Genomic DNA, 13,003 nt, shown 5'->3' with positions numbered 1-13,003 from the left:
TCAGATCTGACAAAAAGAGCTCCTTGTACTGTACTCCCTTGCTTCGTTCTGTCTCCGGATTTGACTTCGGATCTCCTAGATCAAGGTATCTCCTTATTTTTGGATTTGAACTCTTCAAGTTTGTTGCGGATTTGGGAGTGTTTTTGGAGGGATTTTAGGTGTTTTCTAGACTAAAATTGAAGGAGGGATGTTAGGTAAGGAGTTGGGGCTCCAAAACTAGGGTTTATGGGGGGCTAGGGGAGCTTCTAGACCTACTTCTCTTAGGGTTTATGACTTGATACGAAAATAGGGTGTGAGCATCTCTATTTATAGAATTTTTTTAAGGTTGATGTGGATAGAGTTAGTGTTTAATTAGAGATCTTTTAATTGTTTTAGGTAGAATTGTGTTTTAATTAGAATTGTTTTAGGTAGAATTGTTTTTAAGTTAGAACTCTATTAGATAGAGTTATTATTTAATTAGAATTCTATTATGACTTTTGGTCTTATTTGATTGACTTTTAATGTTTTGACTTTAGTCTTAATTGATTGACTTTTAATATTTTGACTTCAGTCTTGCTTAATTGACTTTAATTTTGACTTTAGTCTCACTTGATTAACTTTAATACTTTGACTACAGTCTTGCTTGATTGACTTTAAATTTTGGAGAACCCCCTTCCATTATTTCTTTAATTCTTTGGACCCCCAAATGGAGGGGTTCTTAAAGAAATATCCCACGAACCCTCAACAATTTTACCCGACAGTCCGATTGATCGATTTTTTAATTCAAAATTTTAAATTAATTTCATCAATGTTTCACTTTAATTATTTAATATTTTATTTATTAATTTCGGAATTTTTTAATTATGAAAATTGTGAAATTACCGTTTTACCCCCGGAGAGGACTTTTCACGTTTTAAGTCGGTTTTTAATGTTCTAGGATGTTTTAGAATCGATTTTTTGTAAGGAATTCAATGGAAATATTATTTTGTGTTATTTATGAAATTTTTTGTGTGAAATGATTGTGAACTTTATGAGGGGCATTTTCGTAATTTTGTCAAATTCTGTTAAAATTGGTGAAATGATTTATTTGGTTCCAATTTGTTATTTTATGTGTTCGAGAGAGTTTTCCTAAGCGTAATGTAGGCTCTAGGGTTGTTTTGAGGTTAGGGGTATTTTGGTAATTTTTTAGTGATTTTTATCGTGAAGTTTCTTTTTGGTCTGCAAGATGATGATTTCTATGTTTCTGGGGTCGTATTTTCCTAGCGTAGCATGGTTTCTAAGGTTTTTTCAATTCGAGATACCTCATCCGGATTTCTGAAACACATCTGGTAACAAAATAAAGCAACGGAATACACATCCATCATTGGGAATCATTGCAATCGGATTGACGAGTTGATTAATCAGGCGAGTGCAAAAATGGGGTGTCTACAGTAGTGCTTCTGTGAGTGAGAGAAGAGGGCATGAGGGTGAGAGAGTCATGTAGAAAGGAACTCAAAATTTGGTAAGTCTTTTGTCAACATCAAAGAATGCTTTCAAACGAACTGGAGCTTACTCTGATGCTTGTGATCCATCCGATTTAAGCTTGATCTTATAAATCCATTTTCATCCAATGGTATGCTTGTCATGAGGAAGAGGAGTGACAGTCCAAGTGTTATTTTCTTTCATGGCTTTCAACTCTTCATGCATAGCCAATCTCCATTCAAGAAACTTCACTGCTTGGTGATAGTATTGAGGCTCAACCTGAGAAGATACATTGAGCACAAACTGCTTGTGTGAATCAGAAAGGCCATGATAAGAGATGTAATTAGAGATTGGATAAGATGCAGAAGTGGAAGCATGAGTAGAAGAGCCAACAAGTACATTGCAGTGATAATCCTTCAAGTAATGAGGTTGATGAATCACTCTGGTAAATTTTCGAAAAACAACACCACTAGATGTAGAAGGAGCAATTGCTGGAATATCAACTACTGGAATAATAGCTCCTGAAGTAGAAGCAGAATCAATTGAAGAATTAAAATCATGACGATCAATGGGAAGATCAGCTAGAATACCAGAAGTAACAGGTGGATCATGAACATGTGAAGAAGCAAGATCTGGAATAAAATGAGCTTGTAATGAAGAATGTGGTAGAACCAAATTTGGAAATGGATCAGTAACTTGATCTGAACTAGTAATAGCATGAAAAGGAAACACTGCATCTCGTGAAAGAAAAACATGTTTGGTCTTCACATCATAGAACTTATAACCTTTCACACCAGGCGAATAACCAAAGAAAGCACAAACTCAAGCACGAGGTTGGAACTTGGTTCGATGAGCAGCTAAGGTGGAAACAAATGCTAAACAGCCAAAAACTCGAAAAAGAGTATAATCAGGAGCTGTTTTGTATAGCAAATGAAAAGGTGTATTGTGCCGCAATAATGGAGAAGGAGTTCTGTTAATCAAGAAAGCCGCAGTAAGAACACAATCTGTCCAAAAAGAAATTGGAATCTTGGATTGAAAAAACAATGACTGAGCTACATTCAAGAGGTGTTGATGTTTTCCCTCCACAACTGAGTTTTGCTGAGGCCTTTCAACACATGAAAACTGATGCAAAACTCCCTTATCTTGGAAAAACTCAGCGAAAGATAACTCGGGTGCATTATTAGATCGAAATACCTTGATTTTGGCATTAAACTAAGTGGAAATCATAGTGAAAAACTTCGATATCACAGAGACAGCGTCAGATTTAGTCCTCAACAAATAAATCCAAGTAAAACGAGTGCAATCATCATTGAGAGTCAAGAAAAACTGATGACCAGTATAAGAAACAATTTGATATGACCCCTAAATATCACAGTGCACAAGATCAAAAGGAAATTTGGACAAATGATTATTGGATTCAAAGGGCAACCTTCTTTGCTTAGCAAGAGGACAAATATAATAAGGATCCGACTTATGCAATCTAGTTACATCACATTTCAACTGATCTTTCAAAGAATCAAGTCGCTTATAGAAATATTTCCTAGACTATTATGCCAAATATGAGCACAAACATTATTGACAAATGCATTGGAAATAGAATTCAAACACTGAACATTAAGAACATAGAGATCTTGGACCCCTGCCAATCATCCTCTTGGTTCATAGATCCTAGATAACAAAGTAGTCAGGAAGGAAACTCACTGTAAGGCCAGATCCAGTTACTAAAGCACTGACTGAGATCAAGTTAAATTTGAATTGAGGAACAAACAATACATCCTTAAGCACAAGGTAATAATGCAATTTGACATCACCAGCAAAATGGACCAAAATCTGATAATGATTTGGCAAAGCAACTATTGTGTGATGAATAGAATGCAAAGAAACAAAAGCACTGGCTTGTGAACAAATATGTCAAGTAGCTCCTGAGTTTACAATACAGAACTGATTGGATGAAAATAGAAGACTCAAAGACACAGAGAAACAAATACCTGCGAGGTAGTTGGTTTGAGAAGGATCAGGAGCATTGGTGACTTGTGTTGAACTACTCAAATGTGTAGAAAGCATAGACATTAGTTGTTGATATTGATTGGAGTTCAGATTCTGAACAAAACCTCCAAAAGAATTAGACTGATCTAGTCTATCATTAGAAGTAGAAACTTGATAAACAGTAGCATTAGAATTATTGTTGAATCTGAATTTAAATCCAGGAGGACATCCATGAATCTTGTAGCAACGATCCACAGTATGTCCAAGAATCTTGCTATGCGTGCAATAAGGCCTGTCTTTTTTCTGATTCTTGGAAGCAATGGAATTGGAATTCTGAGAATTTTGATAACCAGATCCACCAGACTTAGCAACATCTGTTTTAACAGCAAAGGCCATTGTGCTAGTAGAAGTGCTCGAATCAAAGGAAGGATTAATCCTCCTTTGTTGTTCCTCTTGAACAATCAGAGAGAAAACACGATTGATAAGAGGCATCAGATCCATGAGAAGCAACAGACCACGAACTTGAGAGAAAAAATCATCAAGTCCCATTAAGAAGGACATTATGTACTCCATTTGATGATGATCATTAAGATTTTTAATTCCACCACAAGAGCACTTTCCCAAGAACAATTAGGCCAGTAATTACTCAGTTCTTCCCATATAGTTTTCAGCTTTGTGAAGTAAATGCTAACAGAACTCTGTTCTTGACGCAAATTCATCAATTCACATTTAAGTTGAAAAATTCTAGGTCTGTTCCTCTGTCGAAAACGATCCCTAAGATCTAGCCAAATCTCTCAGGCAGAAGCAACAAAAATAATATTGTCAGAAATTTCCTTTGAAACCGAATTTAATATCCAAGATATGACAATATTATTATTGTGAATCCAGGAGTTGAACAAATTAGCATCAGTATCTTGAGGCTCAGGAATAGAACCATTGACAAATCCCAATTTGTTCTTCACAGACAGTGCAATTAACTTCGCGCAACTCCAGTTGGTATAATTCTCACCGGTGAGCTGCTGCGAGACGAGCACTTGCCCAAGGCTATCAGAATGATGAAGATAATAAGGATTCGAAGGTTCTTCAATAGCGGAACGATTCAAATTGGTACGCTCTCCAGAATTGGAATCACTCATCGAGAAAAGATTCGTCATATCAAAGAAGACAAGAATAATCAATGAAGGAAGAAGAAAACAAGCAAATTTGCAGTGGATCAAATTAGCTCTGATACCATATTAAACTCGAGAAGAAGAAGAAGAAGAAGATTCATTCATCCTTTCTAAAACAATACAGAAGCCAGCTATATAAATAGCCACTATTACAATGAATTAATTATAACAAAAAGCATAACTAGAAAGCTAACTAATAACTAGACAGCTAATTAACTAATTAATTTGCAGATTAACAACTAAGCATAAGTAGAAAACTAACTAACTAACTAATCTGCACATTAACAACTAAGCATTATTACAATATTTACACCTTAATATTTCATTTTTAAATATATTTTTTTCATGTGTGAGTCATCTAATTTCAAGTTATAAATTCATTTCATTTATGGAAAGTTCTTTGAAGAATGGTTTCAAAAGTCTTGGGACCTACCAATTATACAAGATTCTCATATTGTTTCGTGAGAAACCAATTTGCCTAATGAATAGTTGGTTAATATTTTTGTCGAGACATTGGAAACCATTTTAGAAAATTTTGTTATCTTTGCATATTTGTGTTTGACATGGCAATGAGAATATTCCTTGTCCAGACAGTGTCGCTATTTTGATTTGTTAAATTTGTGGGACCCGTACCAATTAGGGACACCATTATTAGAGAGATTCTATTGATAGATCAAATTTTTCTTACGACACACCAATCCATATAAAAAAAACTTACGCCTGTCAGTACAACAAATAAAAGTTGTTTCATGTGTCATGCAGTGGAGGGCCTATGAGATCTGTGAGGAAAAAGGCTGCATCATTCTACCCAAACACAGTGAATTTATCTTTTGATATAGATTTAGATGCAATTAGAGGGCCAAATGAGACCAAGACTTTTTCCTCCTCGATCAACCCTTCTTAGTAGACCTTGCTACTGGTTCATAGGCGCGATCAAATTAAGATGCAATATCACATTCGTCTCTCTTTAGAATAGACTATGAGTGTTATCATTCTTAGATTCATCCACGAACGATTGAACTTCTAATTTTGATAATGGGATAGGGAATTTAGTTGTTCACTATCATAGCAAATCATAAGCTTATTCTTTGAAATTTGTTGAAGAGGCCTAATCTCATCTTCAATTGAGTCCTCTCTGGGAACTTGAAGCGGATTTTTCATGATATATATTCACCTATGATTACCATTGATGCTGCAAGCAAGGATTCAAGCCCTCATTAGTTTAAAGCGGCGACACAATAAATGTTGAGGTACTGTTTGGGTCTTTAACAGGCTCTCTTATCATTTGCTCCATCTCCACCATGAACCTTTGCATCACGAGCTTGGGCAAGTTAATGGGAACCACCATTCCATCCTCACCTTTATTGTTTTTGCACTGTGAACATATGGTTATCACCCCAGGAATTCTCCCAACACTTCCTATTGCTGGCCCACCATACACTGCTTTTCCCCACCCAAAATCCACCTCATTGAACCCCGCACGTCTCACATCCGATATGAGGTAGGTCCCCACCACTGCAAAGTGGGGACGACCCATGATTACTAAGTGATCTGCCACTGATCTCATGTACTCGTCTGTCACATTGGCCTTTGCTTTCTTCACTAGCTTCAATGCGTAACTAAATGAATTCTGACACAGCTTCCCGGCTGTGGACAATGCCACCGTAAATGCCAATGCATTTCCATAGAATCCAGATGGCAGTGGTGGTTGGTACTTGTTTCGTGTGTTTACCATGCAGAGTAGACGGATTTTTTCTCTTGGATGAGACTGGAGGGCGATCGTCCGACAACGCCACATGCATGCGGTGACTATCTCAAAGATAGAACATTTGTTTTGGTGATGAAGTGGTAGATGTTTGCGTAGGGCTGCAACTTCTTGTGGGCCAAAGAAGAAATATTGGTGAACCAAATCGTTTGGTGGGATGATTGTGCCCTTGATGCCGGGCACTTCTTCATACTCGGGATGCATGCATGTCACTTGTGGTGGGTCTCGGGCATTTAGGAGTTCTCGCTGCCACACAGGTTGCACTGATGGAGCACGTGCACCATGTGCCATTTCACCAACTGCTGTCAGGAATTGGACCAATCCTGAAGCATCACTCATCACATGGTTTAGGCGAACTGCGACAATAAAGCCACCACACAACAGACGGGTCACCTGTGTGCAATCACAAGGAATTAGTAGTGTTTAAATTAAAGGGAGTTGAAGAAGAAATGATTGTTGAGTAGTGCTCGAGTGACCTCAAGCTGGAACGTCATATAGCACTTATTGACGCAAACGGGGATAGGAACCATTGATGCTTTCTTACTTGCATCTCGATGAAAAGCATCAATGGTTCCCATACACTTTCATGTCAAGAAGTGCGATATGAGATTCCAGCTTGAGGTCACTTCAGCATTATTCATGATTTTATTGGGAAACTCTTGGATGAATATTACATAAATCCCAATAAGGTTTTTATAAACATCAAATCAATCAAGATATATGGAAACTAGCCTAATATAAATATTTTAGAATATCCTAATTGATATATTCTCACGCACATTAATGCAATGCATCTTATTCTCTAATAAGAGTTATTGGATGATATAAATACTGTTGATGATAGATTATTCAATGCTGGCATGGACCCTTTCTGGGTCTAAATTTGATGAGTCTGGATTTTCTTTTGAGGATCGAGGGTGTCAACATGGTAAATGAATAGCAAAGTCTCACAAACTCAGAGATTGGTTTATTGACAATTAATTAGACTTTAATTTATACCTTGATTTTGCTAAGCAAGCAAAGGAATAAACAAGATAAAAGAAAATAAATTGCATTGATTCACGACGTACCCCCTTATTGATTCATATTAGGAAACTAATCAAATGAAGGCCTTATTTGATCTCCTAAAAATGGACAATCAAACATATGCAAATTTGATTTCCTTCTGAAGATGAAACAATGCTAGCTTATGACAACTTTCTCATCGGATGATGCACATCTCATAGAAATCATAATTTTAAGTGGTGATCAGTTTCTCAAGATGTGGATCTAAATTTTCGCCGATTTAAGGGTCCAAGTGAGACCAAGACTAGGCTATCTATATAAATTAATGTTTTTAATTCAATACCTGTTAAATTTTCTACATGAAAAATATATATGGGCAAATAATAATAATAATAATATTTAAAATAAAACACAAATCAAAAGTAAAGAGATTCTATTAGATGATAATGTAAGTTGTAACCATATTTGCGAGTGATTATTAAAGAACCTTGTTGGACTAACATTGAAATTGACATCGTTTCACTCATAGGCGTGCACAGAATCGTAGATGCTTCTCACTTGTATCACAATGAAAAGCATCTATATATGATTCCGTGCACACATCCACATCAGCAGTGTGAAAACTATGTCAATTTCAATGTTACTTCAGCATTTTCCATTATTAAATAAAAGGGTGGGGTCCCTTCAACCCAGCTTATTTATCAAGAAAGAGAGAGCCCCACAGGATTTTCGTGGTTCAACACTAATTGCCTACATTTGTTGATGATGATGATCCCTTCACGGTTTTGCTAAAAATATATAAATCATATAAAAATTAAATTGACCCTAGGACAAAAAGGTTCATTCTACTAATGTAATCATCATACAAATATAATACAAGGCATAAACATAACAATCTCTACCTTGAATTGAATTCTATCAAGGTACCTTGAAGATAAGTAGTGGGTGGCTTTACTACTGTAACGCCTTATCACAATGTGAAAAAAGCCTATATTGGGCAGTTCAAGGCCATTGAATTTCACAAAATTCGACAGATCAAATTTTTCATTGTCAAATTTTTTTTTCAACCGACCAAAACCATCAAATTAATGGAGGATGGGAGAAATTTGATAGCTATAACCATTGAATTGGGGAACATAAAAAATTTCAACGGCCATGGGCCGTCGAAATTCGATTTCTTAAATTTGTGGGCTTTGGCCTGTCAAATTTTTCAGTTTTCACGTGGTGCATTCCATGTACCATTTCCTGGGTGCAACCCATCTTTGACAATTTGTAAGATTGATTAAGTCAAGCAATGCTTGAACTTTTCTCTATTTTTCTAGGTTCAGATTTTGTAATGCATCTTTTATGTTGACTTGAAGATGAATCTCATCCTCTGTGTACTCGCATATCTTATAATACTACTTGGTTCATAAAGGTAAACATGATTTTTCGTCAAGTATTTGGTAAAGAATCACATTGAACCCATGTAGTGGTTCAACCTACACCCCCTAAGATAAAACAACCCAAGTCAATCAACGGTAATTTCTCTAGTTTTTTGCAACCAAAAATTGAGGAAAAACAATTTGATGTGTGCCCAAAAATTAGATGCAAATAGTAGAAAGACTGCCAAAAAAAATCACCTGTTTTGATGGATCAACGTTCTGATTTTAATGTGCGCACCCCAGAGAGAGAGATTATAGAAGGTGAAGAGAGACAAGTCAAAAGACACTGTTTCAAAGAACATGTATGGACAAAGGTAAACACTGAACTGACTTCATTGACCACTGCGGTCAACACTACACTGATGTGGCAGTACACATAGAAACCATAGATTCCTTTCCTTGTATCTCTAGGAAAAAATATATGGTTTTCTGTGCACTGCCACATCAGCAGTTTTGAATGCAGTGTCCAATGAAGTCAGGGTAGCATGACTCATGTACAAAACGTCCATTTTAAGAATAATGCTTAAGTGTTTACGGGCTGGAACCTCATATCGCAGTCTTGATGTGAAAGTATATGGCAACCATAGATGCTTTTCATCCATGGTTCCTATCCACTTTCACATCAAGAAGTGCAATATGAGGTCACTCCAGCTCAACTCCCTTTTTAAAACAGATTTAATCAAATAAAGAACCTTGTTTTAGTGACTCGAAATATACTTATTGATTTAATGAAAAGAATTATGTCAAGAGTTTCAAAATCGATGGTCACCAACCTTCAATTTTTAACCAATTAATTTTTAACCGTGGGTATATAATTTCTTGTTGACGTGGCGTTCTCCTAACCTTGGAAAAGCACTACAGGAAAAATGAGCTATAGAGGATCCACCAGTGCTTTTTTGCTCACAAACCAACGTAAGCATGACCTCTCTCTTGCTGGAACATTCTCTACCCAAATATTTTAATTTTAAGATTCCAAATCTTACAATAGGTTGTTGGGCCCACATGGATTAGCACATTAGCAATCCAACACCAAAGCCTTCTAGATCTCGTGAAAAAATCTATATTCTAAAAAAGAAGTTTTTCGACCTTGATCTAAGAGGTTGAAAATGGATAGCTACCAAGCATTTAAATTTAAAATTTAAATTCAATGGTGAAAAATAATTTTTTAAAATTTTTTTTTTAAGTTCATAAAATCTTGTCCTCTAGAACCATGTGCCATCCGATCATGTTTTTTGAATGACACAATCATCTGACAAGGAAATTTCATTTTGCCATTAGTATGTTTGATTACATGAAAAGTGACTTTCCATGAAATTTGAAATCCATGAAAAAATAATGGTGGAAAAATAGGTAAGGTTGGAAAATCAAATTCCATTATTTGATTTTACTTAAATAAAATCAAGGAAAAAACATATGAGGAAAAATGAAAAAGAAGAAGAAGAAGAGCAAGAGGAGGAGGAGAAAGAAGATGAGAGGAGAGATAGAGGCTTGGGGGAGAGAAGAAGAGGTTTGGGAAATGATAAAAGGGAGGGGGGAGGACGTGGTGGTGGCAGAGTAAGTGACATTATGTGAAAACTGAAAATTTTGACAAGAAAATTCGATGGGTCAAAGCCTACAAATTTTAGAAAGCAAAATTTGACGACTTATGGTTATTGAAATTTTTGATGATCATTCCTGATTCGACGGCTTAGAGTCATCAAATTTCTCCCATCCTCTATTAATTTAACAGTTTCAGTCCGTCAAAAAAAAATTTTGACAATGTAAAATTTAACACCTTGGTCTATCAAAATTTATGAAATTTGACTGCTTTGGATCGTCAAATGTAGGCTTCTTTCATATATTGTGAGGAAGAAGAGAGGGGAACGTGGTAGTGGTGGCGGTGGAGGTGGAGGTGAAGAAAGGAAAACAAAAGTAAAACGAAGAGAGAGAAGGTGGCCGGAGATAGTGATGACAACAACGGTGATAGTGACAACGACAAGATTAGTGTGATGGTGGTGGTGGTGGTGGTGGTAGTGGTGGTGATTCTAATTTTTATTTAGAATTGCAAATCAATTCTTCTCTTAGTCGATGTGGGACTAAAATTACTCAAGGTAAAAAAATAAAACTATCAACTAAAACTTAAAGCAATAAAGTAAAAAAGCATAAAGTAAATTTGGGATTGAATTACCCTATAGTTTAAAAATTGGTTTATCGTATGGTTTAAACTTATTGAATATTAAAGGATTTTTAAGTTCAACCTTCTAAATCTCAACAAATCTGACTTTTTTTTCGCTCTTTGTACACTCCTTTCACAGAATCATAGATCATTTGCTTCGGGATACACAAATACAAAGATTTATGGTTCTGTGAACTGTAAGGTCAGAGAGCGTACAAAGAAGATCCTTTGCTTTGGAATGTGTGTCTCCTTTAATTGTGGGACTAAAGAAAAAAAGATGTACTTAGTCACCTGGATTAACAAGAGAGGACAGTTAATTACACCTCCCAACCCAGGAACATCATAAAGGAGGGCCTCCAAGCATGGCAAAGGTGGTCGAAGAACGTCACGAAACTGATCAAGCCTAACATTGGCATCAGCCTCAATGAAAATGATACCTTCTCCAGTGCAATCCACTACAAGCTTGCGGCCTGGCCCTTCCCTAAGTCTACCCGCGAATGGGTAGTAAAAAACTAGTGCTCTTGCAATCGCATCTCTGATGTACTGAACAGGGTCTCTCCCTTCCATCATGACATTGTTCCGATAGAATTGTATAAATGGGAATTGAAATCGAAAACTCTCTTGGTCATCAATGTCCGAAAGGTATTTGAATTCACGTGGGGTGGGCATGAATGGAGTAATTAATTCAGGGTCACGCCTTCGTACTGTAAACATTATAGGAGCCACGGCCAACAGTGCCATGACGGAAAATGAGAGAAGATTTTTTGGACTGAAAAATGGGAGAAGAAAGAGGAGGATATTTGCTTATCTTTGAGTTTATGAATTAAGACGGATGGCACAGTTACTTATAGAATTGCAAGAGTGAGAGATATGTTGCTCAACTAGTCGTACTGTTCAAGCAGTCTCAGCCGTGATTTAAAAGTTGGAAAAGTTGTAAGGTTTGGAAATTTAATGTGACAATGAGATGAAAATTTCTGAGCCACTAGTTAGTCTTTCGTTTTAAAACCACGTTGTCCACGTTGTGCCTCCGCAAAGTCTTTCGTTTTAAAACCACGTTGTCCACGTTGTTACCTCCGCAAACCCAATTGCATCTTTAATTTCAGACCACAACATTATCAACATTGTACAACCACTACAAAAACAGTGTTTTTTTATGGCGGAAATTTAACAGTGGTTTCTAAAATCCGTCATTAATTCTAGACCAATAACTGTATTTTTTAAAATCCGTCGTTAATTATAAATTAATAACGGTATTTAATTTTAAATCATCAATAATCTTATCATCAATATTTTTTTAATTTTATTAATTATTATACGGTGGTTTAAAAATAATGGTAATATCATACCGCTAATACACATGAAACAATGAGATTGTTTATTAAACCTGAGAAACCCCAAGTCTAAAAAGAAATGTATTCCTAAAAAATTTGTATTATTTCTTAAAATGAGTACTAATTTCTAGGCCGGTGCCGATTTTAGATAGGTTGGTTATGTGCCTGAAATGTTGATCCTGCGAAAAAAATTTGCTTAGACTTTTTCCTCACAGGATCTAGGAACAGCCAATCACATTAGCCTTAAAGAGGGCATCCATGATTTACAAGATTTCACTCGTTTTGCACCATGTGTATCAAGTATGAATTTGTTGTTAAGAAATTTCTGTGCTAAGCTGATGAACCAATGGCATGATGCCACAATCTTAAAGAAAAAATTTCTGAGCGGTTAGGAGTTCGGTTTTAGTGCTTTTTTAAATCACATGCTATCATGTCATTGGTTCATCAGTTTAGCATAGAACTTTCTTAACAGCAAATCCATTCTCACGTGTATCCAGGGCAACCCCAATTTACAAAATTACCCTTGTTGAGCTCCATGTTACACGACGTGGAGAGCCTGTGAGATCTAAGGAAAAAAATCTGTGAGCAAAAAATTTCTCGACCACTGCCCTTATTTCAAGGAGATCTGTGTTTTTCTAATGGAGACCCTCAAATATAGGTTGAGGCTAAAGAAATCCATTTTGAAAAAATATAGGCTCTTGTAATGGGAACATTTTAGGGAAATTCTA

The 13,003-nt window shown here is 36.1% G+C and overlaps 2 protein-coding genes across 2 annotated transcripts; both read right to left on the bottom strand.

Annotated features, from left to right (window-relative positions):
• Window positions 1-4,220: 4,220 nt before the first annotated feature.
• Window positions 4,221-4,580, bottom strand: LOC147391728 (uncharacterized). Its single transcript, XM_086459101.1, has one exon. The coding sequence runs from the start codon at window positions 4,578-4,580 to the stop codon at window positions 4,221-4,223; it is 360 nt and encodes a 119-aa protein (XP_086315227.1).
• Window positions 4,581-5,243: 663 nt separating this feature from the next.
• Window positions 5,244-11,821, bottom strand: LOC147391727 (benzyl alcohol O-benzoyltransferase-like). Its single transcript, XM_086459977.1, has 2 exons — window positions 11,236-11,821; window positions 5,244-6,753 (listed from the first exon to the last, which is right to left on the bottom strand). The coding sequence occupies exons 1-2, from the start codon at window positions 11,683-11,685 to the stop codon at window positions 5,818-5,820; spliced, it is 1,386 nt and encodes a 461-aa protein (XP_086316103.1). The 5' UTR covers window positions 11,686-11,821; the 3' UTR covers window positions 5,244-5,817.
• Between the last annotated feature and the right edge of the window lie 1,182 nt (window positions 11,822-13,003).

The sequence above is a fragment of the Akebia trifoliata genome, chromosome 11 (genome assembly GCF_017979445.1).
Source record: "Akebia trifoliata isolate Shusen 1 chromosome 11, ASM1797944v1, whole genome shotgun sequence".
In the NCBI taxonomy this organism is placed as follows: Eukaryota; Viridiplantae; Streptophyta; class Magnoliopsida; order Ranunculales; family Lardizabalaceae; genus Akebia; species Akebia trifoliata.
The sequence above is the reverse complement of the archived record's forward strand: the minus strand, read 5'-3'. Positions and strand labels throughout refer to the sequence as shown.